Source organism: Sander lucioperca, chromosome 24 (assembly GCF_008315115.2).
Source record: "Sander lucioperca isolate FBNREF2018 chromosome 24, SLUC_FBN_1.2, whole genome shotgun sequence".
In the NCBI taxonomy this organism is placed as follows: Eukaryota; Metazoa; Chordata; class Actinopteri; order Perciformes; family Percidae; genus Sander; species Sander lucioperca.
The window spans coordinates 7,360,588-7,377,825 of NC_050196.1; the positions used below are offsets into that span (position 1 = coordinate 7,360,588).

The window sequence follows — 17,238 nt, forward strand, 5'->3', positions numbered from 1 at the left end:
TTTTCCATGTTATACTCCTCTTTTGTTTTCCTTCTGCACTGTCTCACATTTGTTCATCTCAGCAGTCCACCAATAATCATGATGGATATCGGTCAGCTCAGATTACATCCCTTCACTTTAATGAAACTGTGTGTGGAAGAAATGTCTGCGGCCTGTCTATGTTTAAACCTGAGCTGCTGTTCAATATCAACTCGTGAAAGAAAAAAACGTCTTCATTGAGATGGACACCAGCCTGGTTGTAAATGATTACTTTTTTTTTTTTTTTTTTTTTTCCACAGGAATTATCAGTGTAGCATATTGTTTGTTTGACGCTACCTGTTGTTAACATGCTGTGTCTGTGCTGTGCAGCCAAGGCCAGCCATGATTCCTCTGTGGAGCTTATAGCGAGCGTGTCGCAGTGTGACAAAAGCCATTAAGATTTAGGGAGATAGGGGAGGGAAAACGCTGAGAAATACACTTTTGTGAACGCTTTGAGCCAAATTGACTGTGAGAGAGAGAGAGAGAGAGAGAGAGAGAGAGAGAGAGAGATTCAAAAAGAAAGCTCAGAGACAGTGAAGCAATGGATTACACAACTTGGTCTTGCTTTCGTCAGTGAGCCACATCATATACCTTTGTAGTTGGAGTAATTCTGGTAGTAGTGATTTAAATTAGTTGTGGTAGTAGAGGCACTAGTAGTAGTAAAAGTAGTTCAGCTGTTGTTGCGAGGAGATGCACGTGAACGTTCCTGCCATTCTACACAGAAGAGAAGGGAGTTATGGGTCTTGCAGGCCTCCAGAGGGGCTGACGTGCACAAAATCTCAACTCATCATGCAGCTCAATAGGTCGACCAAACTGATTGGTTTGAATCAACTTTCACTGCAGAATATTGACGTCGCTGGAAGTAAATTGGCTCCTAGACATTGGGGTTTGATTTATTTCTCTTCAGCTTGTGAAAGAGGATCTTACTGAGATTATTTTATTTGGGAAGCGATGCAGCATTTACAAGAATCCCTCCATTTTTAGATGGGGATAATACAGAACTGGAATCCCTCTCAGATGATTAATGGGATTGGTTACATTTGTTTTAATTAATCCTGAAGGGACTTATTCATTCCTCCTTTTCGAGGCGATAGTTGGAACAAGTTGTCTTTAAAACGCTGTTTTTCAATAAAAAGCACCAAGGTTGTCCAGCAGAGGCCCAACCCAGACTGGCCCAGCTGCACAAATACACAAAGGAAATGACATCATCATTATGACTAACCAAAGGGGGTTGTTCAGACAGAGGATTTGGGAAACGAGAGCTCAGGAGAGGTGTATCCCTTATCCAGTAGGGTGTTAGAAGGTGAACAACAAGAAAGAAACTGTCAGAAAGAAAAGAGCAGATCTTGACACAGCTTCAGTTTTCAGTTTAAATTAAATTGACCTTCAAAATTAAAAAGAAAAGTATCAAACAAATAAAATAAAACCTGATTAAAAGCACTTAATCTGCAATGCATCACTCAGCCCTAGGGTCGGTTAATGAATTCGATACTTTTTAGGCACCGACCGAATTGCCTCCTTAGTATCGAGTATCGAAAAATGCCTCGCTATTCAATAACAAATTTCAATACCTAGGTAGCAAATCTCATCAGCGTCAGTGAGCCGGTAACCGGTATCGAAGTCACGGTATTGGTATCGGTACCGGTATCGAAAATTGTTGAAGAATACCCGGCCCTACTCAGACCTCAAACAAAAACGATGACCAAAACTAAATTTTTTATTTTTTTTTGTCATTTGATGACGCTCTCAAGCATTCAGTGTCAGGTTGAGCTGCTTAAGAGTTAAGGCACCTTCAAAGGGAATTCTAGTGACCCAGTTTCAGTATTCTTGGCTGCATTTCATATGCTCCTGGTTAAACTAATGAAATCTACGCTGAGTAATGTGCAGCTGTTTGGAAGGAAAATTAGATTTCTACATAGCGATGCTTTGAGAGTGTTGGAAATGTCACTACATGTCAGGAATAAATCGTGTAACTCATGGAAGGTCTTTGCCGTTCATCCTTGTTGTTATTCTGTCAGCGAGCAACATGCAATAACCCCACCTTCATCATCCTCATCGTCATCATCATCTGTGTTTCAATAGCTTTGCTTTTAGGGGGATCAGAAAAAAAACAAACTTGTGCCCCTTTTATTCCTCGCTGCTCTGCTCAGGTTTTGGTGCAGTTTCTGGAGCTGTTGTGTCCTCAGGCGGCTCTGAGAAATGTTCCAGCAGCCCGAACACACGCACGCACGCACACACACACGCGCACACACACACACACACACACACACACACACACACACACACACACACACACACACACACACACACACACACACATCCATACAGTACAGTATGAACACACACACACACACACACACATAGACACACATACACACACATACACACACAGGCGTACATCATTCCTCGAGTTTTTGAGGTTGTTGGCTGCTGTGAGGCTTTTTTTTTTTCTCTCTCTCCTCTTCATCATGAATTAGTCATTTAATTAGAAAACTTCAAAGTGAAAACATCCTCTGCTGATGGGTGGACTATGTCAATGGTCAATGTATGTCAGTGTGAGTGCATGCAGATGCAACATTGTGACACAAAATAATTTAGGTTATGAACATGTCTTTTTGGTCTTTGATTAGCCTATATAAACAAAACATATTTTATCCAAGAGAAACTGGATTACAGTATATAATAATGTGATGTTTATTATTTTTGCTTTTGGAGGGGGCTTTTAATCTATAAACTTAGCTCAGAAACAATGCTTTAGATGGCATGGCTGCAATTAATGATTATCAATGTATTAAACTGTAAATATATGTCAGTTCATAATTTAGTCTATAAAATGTCAGAAAATAGTGAAAATAGGGTTATTAAAGTCTCTCAGAGCCCAAATTGCATCATTAAATTGCCTGTTTTGTCCAACCAACGATCCAAAATTCAAAGATATTCAATTTGCAAAGATATAAAACAGAGAAAAGCAAAGAATTCTCACATTTGTAAAGAAGGAGCCGGTGAATTTTTGGCATTTATCTCAATAAATGACTTCAATTATCAGTATTTATCATCATCATCATCAGTTTTTTAACCAAAAGAAAAGTACTTTCACAGTAAAAAAAAAAAAAAGAGAACTATTTTCTTGCTTTTGAAGAAAGAAATCATCTAAGCCAAAGTAAAAAAAAAAAAAAAAAAAAAAGACGAAACGTTCTATAAAACAAAGACACAAGTGAACCGGTCAACTGAAACCATCAAAGACTGAGCTCAAACCCCTCATTGTGCAGCCATAGACGAATATATCATTGCTGAATACCAAATGTGTTTCTATTGGCCGTGGACCTTGCTGGCATCAATTCAACCGACTCCCTCCTGATCTTTCTTCCTTCCTCTTTTTCCCACAGCCCGACGAGCTGGAGGGCGTCCACACACACACCTTCAAGCTGAAGCCATTCAAGAAGGCCAAGAGCTGTGATATATGCAAACAGGCCATCACCAAGGAGGGCCTCATCTGCAAAGGTGAGTGTCAGGGGGGGTGTTCGCTTCTGCTGCAAGTCCAACTTTGAATCTGAGCAGGCGGGGGGGATCAGAATGAGTGATTTGTGAGCAGACAGTGGAACGGATGAGAGAGGAAGATGGTAGATGTTCTCCTGATTCGAGACACAGTCATGACCAGTCATGACCCATGAATCCTAACCCTAACTCTAACCCTAACCCTAAACATAACTTGTCATGACAAAAACCGAATGACACTTACTGAAAGAAGCGTTATGTCATCAACGTTTATGACATGTTTGTAATGTTTATGACACGTTCATGACCGTGTCATGTCACTCTTATTTAGATACCTTCAAGTAAAGTGTAACCAAATGGCGTCTGGCTGTTGCTGTGTTCTACATCTGCCTGGCTCTGCATCCATCTCCATTGTTTTGCCTGAGTGCGTTTGTTTGAACTGAACTGTGCATATGTGTATGTATGTATGTATGTATGTATGTATGCATGTGTCTAATGTTGCAGCTTTGGTTTCTCTCCCCTCTTCTTCTCTCCCTTTAAGCCCCTGCCTCCCCATCTTCCTCCTCACATGTTTTCCATTCTAATTTTAGAAGAACTGAAGGTTTTACCGTCACTCCAAGAAAAGTCCAGGGGAAATTAACGTTGGAGGACTCTCGGGCAGCCTCACATTTTCTCTGTTTTCTCTCTCACACCCTTTCACTCGCTCTCCCTTTCTCCTTTTTGAACTACAAACGCTGCGTCTTTAGCAGAAGCCGAGTTGACACTCAGAAGCCCGGCGGTAGCAGAGCGGGCCTGTATAGGGCTTTGGCTGAGGATTTGCTGTTAAAATTAGCATGGCTGCTGCTGCTGCTGCTGCTGCTGCATTAGCCTAGATAAGAGGGAAAAAAGGAAAGAGGGGTGAGGGGTGGGGGTGTAGAGCGAGGCAGGATAATAAGTGAGAGAAATTGGGGTATAGGGGGATTGGGAGATAGACATGGAAAACAAAGGAAAGAGAGTGCAGAGGGGAGCACAGGAGAATTACTTTCCCTTTCATCCCTCTTTTGTTCATTCATCCTCTATGTTAAAATACAGTAGACTGCAATAAGCTTTCCTTGCCAAATGGTAAAGCTTAAAGTCCTCCAGCTAAAAGCCCCAAACTGCCTCCTGTAGCAGCAGCTTTATGTGCGCAAACTTGGTTTAATCAGCAAAAATAAATAAAAAAAATAGGATTAGGATGGCTACGTTGCTGCAGAGTGTGTGAGCGTGCATATATATATATATATATCCGGTGCTATTAAATGCAACCCTTTTACTGCACTGTATGTTCACAAGCAAAACACCTGGACACATGTTCATCTGAGCATCCTATCTGCCCTTTACATTTACCAGGAAGTGTTGCTAGGCGCCCCAGTCAAACGGCCACATTGCTAGAGGGCTTGTAGCCAAGAGATAAGATGTGACAATAAGACGATGTGCTGTGCACTTTGCCAGATGTGTGCACATGTTGAGAATGTACATGCTCTAACTGACTATGATTGTATTGTTACCTGCATACTGTCTTCTGATTTACAGTTTGTGCCCATAACATCTTAAAAAAAATTGTTTGGGGGGAATATATGTTGGGACCCCCTCGAAAACGAGATGGTACATCTCAAGGGGTTTATCCTAATAAACAAATTTGAAACAAAATACGTTGGCCGGGATAATAGGAAACTCCCATCCAAGCACCAAATTGTTGTTTTTACACTACTGCTTTTGTACGGATTAAACAAATGTTAATTTGTGAGCATTTAAGGTGCTGATAAGCAGAGCCATGCTAGCTCTTTCCCCTGTTTCAAGTCTTTATGCTAAGCTAAGCTAACCCGCTGCTGGCTGTCACCTCATATTCAACCGGCAGATGTGAAAGTGGTATCAATATTCTCATCTCCATATCCGCCAGAAAGTGAGAGCGTGTATTTCCCAGAATGTGAAACCATTCCTTTGAACCTTTTCTTAAACTGATGCGTCACTTGAACTTGGATCGCCACAGTGTGTGTCAGTCAAATCTGCTGTTTGCTTCACTCCAATACACAATCACCTGCAAGGGATCAAACATGTCGGATATATTCACGTGTGCGTCACGTCTGTAGTGTATTGACTTGGTCTTTGCATGCGTTCCTTTGCTCTTTTCTGAGATGAAGCACTCGACTTGTACCTCCTGTGGATAAGTGATACTCATTAGCAGTGTATAAAACCGCATGATGATAATGATTGGCCCTGGTGCCTGCGTGGGAAATGTAAGACAACTTATAATGAAACATCAGCAGTTATTTGCACAAACAGATAGGAAGCAAATAATTCCACTGTGATCAAGTACACTTTGAAGAATTTAAAAATGCACTTTTATTCTGGAAACCTGGAATTCATGTAGTATACGCACAGATGTTTATCAGTTGTTTATGTCTTTACACTGCTGCCTTCTCTTTCTGCTTAACTTTATAATGTTATTTAAATTCATTTATACAGTATGCGGCATTTCTAAAACATGATTTGGATCACATCTAGGCTAGGCTTTTCATTTACCTGACAGGCGATGACAGCTGGTTATTCCTAGAAGATGAGGCAATGAAATATTAGTAGAGAGCTGCCTCTCTAATTGGATGGACAAATATTCACTTTCACTCTTACCATGTCCAAATAATTACCAATCAGCGCTTCACACACAAAATGACCAAGTAATCCATTTATCGCCATTACACAGGTTTACCTTAATTGACCAAAATGTGTTTTTCTAACAGTCTGCTTCTCCGGGAGACCACCCAGAACTTTTGTACACAGCGTTGTCACTTGTGCTCACACATCAGAAACACTCACACCACCTGGGGACCACCTAGGTTGACAGCAAGGCCCGCAGGTGTGGGGGTCAAGGGTTGTACCTGCCCAGACATCAAAACATGGCCGTTTGCATGCCTGGAGGTCGACATAATCTCACTCCGTCTCTGTTTCTGACAATGAGATCAACATATGACTCATCCAATTCATATTTAAATGTTTTGTAGGAAGCATCCAGTAGTTTTGGCTTATTTACCTGCTTCATATAGTTTATTATATTACCATTTTAACTCCTCCATCCTAAGGACTTATGTCAAGGCGTGAATCAAAAAGAGGAATACTGAAATACAAAAGAAATGACTGGATGGATGTTTGCTTTATGTGGCCACTTGGGGGCAGCACCACAGCATGTTAGCGTCAGATTGAGAGCTGACCTTGTTTCCTCTTCAGTACATTCAGCAGTAAACGCAGCTGTTCTTCAGCAAAAGGCTGAATGCACGACATTTACAATTTCGCTGAAGAGCACCATACCTGCTGCTTTTATTCTTTGATCTATTTAGCTAGAAACATCAAAGGGTTTCCTTTCCATCGAAGTGACTGTGTTCTTTTTTTCTTTCTAAAATGGATGTTTACTCCTACTTGTGCATTGATCCTATGTGGAGATTGTGTGCACAAGTGTGTATCTTTACTGTGTTTTTTTCTCTCACACAGGCCTGCTCTTGTCTGTTTAAATTACAAACCTAACTTTGTCTTATTTTTTTATTTTTTTTTGCAGCGTGCCGGTTGTCCTGCCACAGAAAATGTGAAGTGAAGGTAAGACACTAAACATCTTTTACACCTTATTATTACTGAGTTATTACTTGATATCCATACTTATGTACACCCACATGCTAACGTGCGCCCATCAACACTTTCATGCATGCAATACATATTTAAACATCACACTTATATTCATGCAAACACATGTATTCTACACATTCAGACTGATACACACACATTTAAACATGCTGTAGATAAAACCTGACTCAGCAATTTTTTTGATCTGTATTGTTATTGAAATTATATAAGAAAAGCAACATAAATAGTTGGAATTTAAAGCAACTCTGTTATAGTCCACAAGAGTTCATATTCTTAGTATGCCTAGAAACATACATATACAATCACAAATGTTAAGCTAAGACTGTTTACAAGCAGTTTCCGACTTGTAATAAATGCTGCACTCTCATTCAATTTAATGAGGCCACTGCACTGGCACAACGGGGTTGCAGACGCAGAGGGATCAGACCAAGAAAACGCAGATTCCTTCAGCAATAACGCTGAAATTGGATTGACTTTTGCCACAACTGAATGTGATATTATCCAGCAACGCACTGCATTGGTCAATTAAATACAGTACTTGCAAGTGCACATTCCTGGTAGATTACTATGCGACTTGTGGCCAGGTTGGCTCAGTTGGTAGAGCAGGCGCACGTGTGGAGGTTTGCTCCTCGACGCAGCGGCCGCGGGTTCGGCTCCGACCTGCGGGCCTTTGCTGCATGTCATTCCCCCTCTCTTTCCCCTTTCATGTCTTCATCTGTCCTGTGGAAATAAAGGCCTAAAATGGCCAAAAAAATCTAAAAAAAATAAATAAATAATTACTATGCGACTTGAACTCTGTAAGGTTCGGTCACATTAAATTTTCGTCCAACGAATATCCGTTCCATCGCCCATTCACTTCTATTGAAACCCGCACAGCAGATGACTTCAAGCAGCCGCTTACTTTTTTGTTGCATCCTGCGGACAGTTAGGTGGACTTGCAGGTCAAAGTTTATTGTAAAATAATTGTCCTTTTGAATTCCAAAGTTGTAAAATTCTTTCTTATAGTATGATAAACCCCTGAGCAGTGGTTTAGCATCTAACAAGCCTTCAAACTCATGGTTTTATTACTCAAAAATTATCTTTTCTGAATCATATGCCCTTCATTATGTCTTGTTTTTGCCCATTAAGTCCTCCCCATACATTTGCATCAACTAATACATTTTATAGTTCACATTCACACATTTTGTTTTCGCATCCTGAACGAAATGTTGTTTGAGAAGAAAATCCTGAAAACAGAAGAGGAAGTAAAACCATGCCGTGCGTCGGTGCTTCCTTGCATCGAATCACATATTCTACAGTTCTACCTCTTCGAGTCACCCTCCCCACATTTGATCCCAATCTGCAATGGAAAAGGGAAGAATGCGTGGGGAGAGTAAATTAGAAAGGAAGGACGGAAGGAATGAATGACCGAGAGAAGGGAGGAAAAAGGGCTGAGGGGTGGAGCGTAACAAGGCTATTCTTAGTGGTTTTAGTTGTGACTGGTGGAGAGAAATGTTGAAATGTTCTCTTCTCTTTTCTCTCCAGTCTACCCTGATTCTTACCTCCTCTCCCATTTCCCCAAAAACATCCCCAAAACCATTGCTCAACCCAAATATTACTGTAGGAACAAAAGCTGTGTGTTCCCAAAACATCTGAGGGAAAATCTCCCAAATACCTCTACAACCAGGCAAAGTCATTTGTGGTGGCAATCGGTGGAATAATCAGAATAGCCAGAGTCATGAGTCATTCATTTTGGTGGTGACAGACATTGGACAGGAAATGGTTTGAAGGAGGAGAAGAAGAGCTGTGTGTGTGTGTGTGTGTGTGTGTGTGTGTGTGTGGGGCTTGTTTATTATTATTATTACTATATTTGTGGGGTCCAAATACCGGGAGTCCAATATACTTGTGGGGTCCCAACAGCTTTGTGGGGCCAAAATGCTGGACCCCACAAGTTTAAAGGGCTGTTTGAGGGTTAATACTTGGTTTTAGGATTAGGGTTAGAATTAGGTTATGGTTAGGGTGAGGGTAAGGATTAAGGTTAGTTATTTAGTTGTGATGATTAAGGTTAGGGCAAGGGGCTAGGGAATGCATTATGTCAATGATGGGTCCTCACAAAGATAGTGCCACAAACCTGTGTGTGTGTGTGTGTGTGTGTGTGTGTGTGTGTGTGTGTGTGTGTGTGTGTGTGTGTGTGTGTGTGAGAAGAGAACATGCCATAAAGAACTAATAGTGCTGTGGAAGGAAATGTTTTGAATTTGGAAATTTGGTTAAAAATTAGAGCTTTGGCACGATTTCACTAATCCTTATTTGCTAATGTGCTAATCCCTAAATGGGTTTACTTGGGACCAAACATTTATATTGGCTTTATTCAGTGAAATGACCCTTGAATAAAAATAAACAGGACACAGTATGGCAGTGGCACGCTCATTGTTTCAGGCCAGAAAAAGTACGGAAAAGTAAAGTCACTGTGCAAATACAAGTGTGGATTTAGGCAGACGACGATGCTTTCTTCGGCTGACTCCACGCTGACCTTGGATAGTAAATTTGTCATGAAGCACAATGAGGTTGTCGCCAGCGGTTTGCAGTTCACCAGACGTGAAGATAACTGCTGCGCAGCATTGACTTCGTTTTATGTGTTTATTATTTCAAGCTGCCACAACTTCCCTTTTTATGCTGTTTAGTAACCAGAACATTAAAATAATGTTGTTTGAATGCTTTAATGGTAGTGTTATTGCATTTTATGCAGCATCTCTGTGTTTTTATGGCATTTTAATGAGGCCATTCTGATTTAATGAGTGTGTTATAAAGGCAAATGTTCTTAACATATGATGTGAGAAAGTATATGTATAATTTATTAAGTGGCTGCTCTATACCCACTATAACTTAATGAATATACACAGTATGTTTTCAATAGTTATGCATGGTCATGTATTGTAGTTTTAACAACCTCGACATAGAGTTAACATTCTTCAATAACACATAAATTACACGTGCATTTGATTCTACTCATTGTAAAATGTCATGATCTATTTTGTTTACATGTGGAATGTTTCTTAAGAGCACTAAGTGGCAATTACTGACCTCTGTTGGTGACCAAAGAAATTGCAACAACATGCAAAAGTCTCTGGCATCTCAAGGTGGCTGCACTGTAATTGACATCGAGACATATCTAGTATGGGACTAGTATGTCACCCTACTAAATATTGTAATAACACAGCTACTTTTTCATTTGCTCAATTATTTTGAGGACATAAATGTCTTGTGACCGGTTGCTCCAAAGGAAAAATGTGGAAAGTGAGTTTCTAAAACAGTGTGATTTTCATTTCACTTGGGCAGTAAAATTATCGAGACTTATTACACCTTTAAAGTCCATAAACATTTTGCCAAAGTCCCTGTAATCTTGATGCCAGCGGAACGACTAATGAGATGTTTCTCAATCTCTGAAAATCTGTAACTACATGCGGTTCGATCATTAAGTTTTAAAGCTTATGAAAATGTCTTTGCGGAACATCCAAAAGACAGATGTCCACTAATGTGCCTTGATAAAGAACGGCTAATCGTCTCTGGCTACCATTCTCTGTTTTTCTTTCTGTCCAACCACAACCATCTCCGCGTGGACGTCTGTTATTGGAGCCCGGCATACCTCGGCGACAGATGCGTTCCCGTCCCGCGGCGTATAGGAGGCAGACATGTTGACCTCAATGTAGATGTTATGGTTGTCGATGGTGAGGTGGAGGCTTGTCGGGACAGGGGTGCTGTGGCTGGGATGCGGCCCAAACTCTGGCTGGACACCCAAGTTGTGGGCTGGAGACAGATTCTCTCTGTTAGACAGTGTGGTGTGTTGGGTCCTCATACCTGACTCAAGCTGTGGATTCTGTGTTTTAAGTCATGCTGGGGAACTTTGGTGCAATAAATTAGATCGAGACTTTGTATTAGAATTGAAACTTCTCAAAGGCAGAAACCAGTTGTTGTGCACAGTATGTATGCCTATATTTCAGAAATGTTTCCTACTGTTTTTACGGGATAACTCCTTCAGGGCCACATGTAGATCCACGCACTCCACTGTCATGATTCAGGGATCCATTTTGGCACCACTGCAACAAAAATAGGCAAACAGATCCACCCAATATTTCAGGGGAATGTGCGTGTGCAAGTATATGTGTGTTTTCTTGTGTAGACAGGATAGCAGAGCGTCTGAAAGCTTCCTGCTCTCTCTCTCACCCTCCATGGAAACAAGCCCTCATTATTCCGTATGATTTATCCCTGCCATGTCTTGGAGGAGCCTCATGGAATGCCGCTGCAGTGGTTTTTTGGTGTTCGATGGATTGGCGGGTTGGAAGTCACAGGCGAGGTTTGGCAGGGGAAGATAAGGCCGGAGAGGAACGATGGGAAGGGGTTGGACAAGGCGAGCGAGAGCGAGAATGCAAGAAGTTTGAATATTCCTCATGTAAACAACAGTGCTGGAGGGCGCTTTTGTCATTCCTTGGCTGCATTTTACGAAATGCTGTTTACATGTTGTTTTTTTAAAAAGAGAACAATGTGGTCCTGTCAGACGTGCCACATGTGTCTCTGCTGCAATTCTACCTCAGCCGCAAGACAAATTTGTTTGGAAAACTGGAGTACTTCTGTAATGCAAGATAGATGCAAGTGAGGGGAAACTTGACATTGCAGTTTAGATATTTCTGTTTCATTTAGCCTTGAAGGTTCAAGTTTCGAGATTAAAGCATTGAAAAATGGGGGTCAGCCCTATGTTCCCACAGCCCTATGTTCCCACAGTCCAATGGTCCCACAGCCCTATGTTCCCACAGTCCAATGGTCCCACAGCTCTATGTTTCCACAGCTCTATGTTCCCACATTTCTAAACATTATTTTTCACTGAAAATTAGGCCCTATGTTCCCACATCCCAATGGTCCCACAGCCCTATGTTCCCACATTTCTAAGATTTTTTTTTTCCACTGAAAATTAGGCCCTATGTTCCCATAGCCCTATGTTCCCACATTTCTAAGAAAAATTTTTTTCACTGAAAATTAGGCCCTATGTTCCCACAGCCCTATTTATCCACATTTCTAAGATTTTTCTTAAAATTAGGCCCTATGTTCCCACAGTCCAATGGTCCCACAGCCCTATGTTCCCACATCCCAATGGTCCCACAGCCCTATGTTCCCACATTTCTAAGATTTTTTTTTTCACTAAAAATTAGGCCCTATGTTCCCATAGCCCTATGTTCCCACATTTCTAAGAAATTTTTTTTCACTGAAAATTAGGCCCTATGTTCCCACAGCCCTATGTATCCACAGCCCTGTGTTCCCACATTTCTAGGACCTTTTTTAAAATGAGGTCTTGTGTTCCTACATTTCTCTTCAATGGGTAGGGTTAGGGTGGGTTAGGGGTTAGGTGAACATAGGGCCTAATTTTGAAAAAAAAAGTCTTAGAAATGTGGGAACATATTGAGCCTAGTTAGGTTGGGCACCGCACACCAACAAACTGAAGGGAGAGCTCAGTTGATGATATGGCTTGCTGGCTAACCAAAACTACCAAACTACTACAGAAAGGTGTGAAAGGTGTGGATTTAAAAAAAATAAAGCATATAAAGAATTCATACTACACACGCAAGACCAGTTTTATTCTGTTCTAATAAAAACAGTCAAGGTCAACGGTCAAAGTCTGGACCAGGCAGGGAATTGTCGACATTTAACGATTTAACGATTCTTCTCAGGGTTTAGAGACCATGTCTATCTGCTGCCAGCTGATAGTCACAGCACTTGGTGTTTTCAACATGTTTTTTTTGTTCAGCGAGTTCATTAAAAAAATCTCAAGACTTGTTTACTTATCGCTGTTGTCACCTGGAGCCGAACAAAGTGCTCTCGTAATCAGGCTTTTCCATTTCCTGTAGTTGTAGATGTTCACAGATCTTGGAGCAGCACCAGGGGTGAAACAGTAGGACGAGGAAGTGAGTCATGGTCGCAGTCCAAGAATAAAATAAAATAACAGAGGGTGTGAAACACATTCAAATCCAAAGGAGCATGTTCCTGTTGACACATTTATACTTCGTCTGTCAGGTAGTGAGCGGTTACTTCTTTGCGCATACTATTCTTCCATCTCTTATGCATTCATAGTAATCTTTCCATTCCTTACTGTCAACCGGTGGGAGGGCAAGGCAGTTGGTTATTTTACCTCATTTTTTAATCTTAAAAATTAAAGGAAAACCCACGCCTTAATCAAAGGTGATTTTTTTTTTAATCACTAACTAATAACAGTTTACAATTCCAAAAATTGAAAAACAAATGACTGTGTTAATACCTCAATTAACAGGTTTTATCCAAACCTCGCGCTAAGAAAGTACATCCTTGGCTTAAAGCTATGAAGCAGATTTGGCAACCCAGTCACATGCTGAATGTCTATTTTTTTAGCAGATTCAATTGTTCCTTTGTCATGCAAAAGAAAATCCAGGGTATATTGTTGCCGCAAGGAGACTCAGATGGTCCTGTTTTATCTTTAGTAGCCCAAAATCCCTTTCTGTCAAGCTGAGCTCACTCGCAGCTTACATAACACGAGCAGCGATGTGAAGGAAACAGCTAAGCATTTTAAAAGAAGGAAGGATGCTCTGTTAGACTTCAGCCTGATACAAAATTCAGACGTTTACCGCTCATTTGTTTGTCTCTCTCTCTATCTTGAGTCATGCACATTCCAAGCCTGACTTGAGCTAAGCTGGGCCTCCTCCAGAGCAGAATGTTGAGGTCAAGTGTTGTAGGGTCTAGCTTTTTAATCCACATCCTAACATGTGTGTGGATGTGTGAAAACTGGGAGAGGCCTTTAATTAGAGCTCTGGCAAATGACATGCTCTATAAAAATGCAACCCAGAAGCTCTTTAATATTTCAGGAGGCACGGGTGCAACCCCATTTTACCACCTACTGTAAATACTGGGGAGTATTTGTGTAACCCATGTGCACATGTGTTTGTGTGGACATCAAAACTTGGTAGGAAAAGAGCTAGACGTGAAACCATACATGTCATCAAAAGGCTAAACAAGTCACTTTTGCTATTTGCCCATGAACAGGCTTCCACCACTTTCTTTTCAGCTTTGTTTTACAGGCTTTTTTCCTTCCTTTTAAGGTTCTCCCATTTTTTTTAAAATTTGCTTTATCTTCCAAAGGAAGAAAGTGTATGGAGCAAGACCAAAAACACAGTAAGACGTGCATAGAAGCAGGGATGAGGAGCGTTCAAGAATGTTGGCATGGAAAAGAGAGTAACTGTCCAAGCATGAAAGTGAAAAAGGTAGAACAGGAGGGAGCGAGAGTCAGGGAGAGAGAAAATGATGAGACACACACACACACACACACACACACACACATTCACAGGAGCCAAGCCTCCCCATTCCTCAGCAGCCGTTCACAGAGGCAAGTCTGTTTCCCCGGCGCAATCACGTCACATCAAAGAGCCATCACAGCACGTCTCCATAGTGACGCCCTTCAGCGGTATAGAGGCAGCGCGGTAGTCGGGAGATAGAGCTGGCAGACAAACTGTTCATGCGGCCTAATAACCGGGTGCTAGCTGATGACTGATGGCCCAATTTACCTCAGTGCTCGTCTGGAGGTTAAGAGCTAAGTTCACCCCCCGAGTGCTTAAAACCCCAACACTGGCAAATATTTTCCTCCCGAGTTTTTATTATTATTATTATTATTTTTTATTTTAGAAAAGAGGGATTTGGGGGTAGTCTGTTGATCTCAGGTTTTAGCTGCTGGTAAAAGTACAGCTGTGCAACTTTACTCCGCAACTCTAAGGTTTTCATTTGACATCAAATTTGACAATAGCCTAAAAGGATTGTATGTCAACCTGCACTGCTTGGTATTAAACTGTATAAAGAATCATATCGCTATTTCTATTTTTGGGCACTTACTTTGTAAAGCGATATGCTCAGAATACTTTTTAGATAAGTTCAGATAGAACTTTATTCATCTGAAAAGAACATCTTTGTGCTTTAGATTATTGGTGTACCAATTAATACAAATATAATCATTGTAAATACTACGTATAAATATGTTAAAATAAAATGTAGGCTACATACACACTTAAATGAAAAACATTTCAATTAAGAGAGATTTTCTGCAGAAACCAGAACAGAAAAGTTATTCTTTCTCTCTCCGTCCCATTCTCCCTCTCACTCCCTCTCACTCCCTCTGTCAAGCATGTGTCAACAGCTACAGAGAAGGCTATAAGGTAAAGGAGGGAGGAGAGAAAGAGAGAGAGAGAGAGAGAGAGAGAGAGAGAGAGAGACAGACAGACAGAGTGGGTTAGCAGAGGGAAGGATACAGAGGGATACAGTTACTGTCTGCCCCCGGACAGCTTTTGCTCTCTCGTTTTGGGTACCGGAATCATGAGGAGCCCCAAGCCACTTTCTTGGCCTTATAAAGCGTGTTTCAAAATTCTTGGCAGTTGACAGGAGAAACCAAAGCCAGCAGTACAAAGAGTGTATCCTGGTCCAGTCCAGAGGCTGCACAGACATCTACATGTGCGCACACATATACACAGAATTGAGTTCAGTAGCTCTCTGGCACGCGTTTGGGATTACTGCTGTTGTTTTGAGCAAGAGGGGCGGAGGAGGAGGAGGAGGAGGAGGAAAGTGTCTGTATTTGGTACTCCCTCTCTTGCCCTCTTTCTCTCCTCGAGGGGGGTCTGAAGGCAAGGAAAATGCAGAGGTAGAAACCAGGCAGAGGGGGAGAGAGGAGAGAGCATAAGAAAAAGTGGCACCGGTGTGAAGGTAAGACATCTGAAAGAGTACATTTTCAGATGCGTGTTTTTTTTTCTTCTTTTTTTGCAGTTCATTCCATCTGTAGTGTGCATGGTTTGCCTGTTGAATATGTTTTCTAATTGTGTGGTTCTTTGCATTCTTTCATTGCTTGAATGAGCTGAATTTAGAGAGCTTTTAGTGCATAAAAAGGCTGTTGGTGCATGAGATTTGAAGCTATGCAACATTTTTGGATGTCATTTCAAAATGCTTTACTCTGCATGTTTTGGATGTAGGCTTAAGTCTGCCACACAGTCATGGGAAAGCTGCTCCCATGGGAACGGACAGACAAGAGTTCATTTGAGTTGCCGTTTGAGGCTCGGGAGCCTCTCCTGAACCCACAAGAAGTGATTTGTGGCGGCAGAGTCGGAGAGAGGAGACCCCGGATTCAAGTGGTCAACACAGCAGGCGAACACGTGCTTTCTCCCTCAGCGTAACCCACGTGTGCTTTGGCATTACAGGAGATAAATTAGAGCAGTCGGTGAGGTAGAATGTTTACAGGAAATGTCTTTTGCTTTCTTAGTCTCCTTTGCACTCTCTTCGTCTTCCGTTCACTTTTTTCTCACACTTTTTCTTTCTGACACCTTCGAGAGAGGATGCAGACTGATGATGGCAATCACTCACCTTTGGCCTTGAGCTAACACACGGATAGCAGTTAAACATGAATGGTCAAGAGGTCGCGAGGCTTGTATGTACTGTCTCCCACTTAAAGAGTCAAAACAACAGGAAGGAATGCAGTTTTATTACAGTGCCAAAATTAAACACTTTTTTTGGGGGGGGGGACTGCGACACATTTTTCTTGAGCACTTTCTTGAATTTCACTTGAAGACATTACATAACCTTGAACCCGATGCTCTTGCCCTGGCATCACACTTTTCAAAACTGGTCATAAGTCTCGAGGGAAAATGTTCTACCACTTTCTCTACCTTGCCCAGAAACCCTCTTAATCTGCCGAAAGAGCCCTAACTCATGTCTCCCTCGTGTCTCATAACATGAAGATGTTCTCTAAGAGTGATGCTTATAGAACGGCTGCTTTCCCTGTAGATCTATCCCTCTTGAACTATTCGTCTCTTCCATCTGTCTCTCCTGTCCCTTAATAACATACCTAGCTTCCCTCAGGGCAGTTCATCTTTTGACACATCAGAGGAGTGAATCCTTGGCAGCCTTAAGAGAAATGTTGAGAAATAAAACATACCATAAATCGCAGAAAATCATCTTGAAAGGCTCAAAGTAGATGACTTTGACTGCCAAACAGAAATTCCTCTCGCATGTTTGTGCAGACATGTTTTGCTATGTCACGCACCATCACAT

At 41.5% G+C, this 17,238-nt stretch overlaps 1 protein-coding gene across 14 annotated transcripts in view; it reads left to right on the forward strand.

The window, feature by feature from the left end:
* tns1a (tensin 1a) overlaps window positions 1-17,238 on the forward strand; it is a 99,675-nt gene that overhangs the window by 25,972 nt on the left and 56,465 nt on the right. For 13 of the 14 annotated variants that reach the window (XM_031292337.2, XM_031292339.2, XM_031292332.2 and 10 more), the window contains exons 2-3: window positions 3,405-3,519; window positions 7,079-7,116. Coding sequence is in view for 12 of the 14 variants with exons in the window: in XM_031292339.2 (XP_031148199.1) it covers window positions 3,405-3,519; window positions 7,079-7,116 (153 nt within the window). In the remaining 2 variants the exon portion in view is untranslated. Of the gene's footprint in view, window positions 1-3,404; window positions 3,520-7,078; window positions 7,117-15,667; window positions 15,901-17,238 lie in introns of those variants that run through there. The other variant, XM_031292336.2, reaches the window with a different exon arrangement.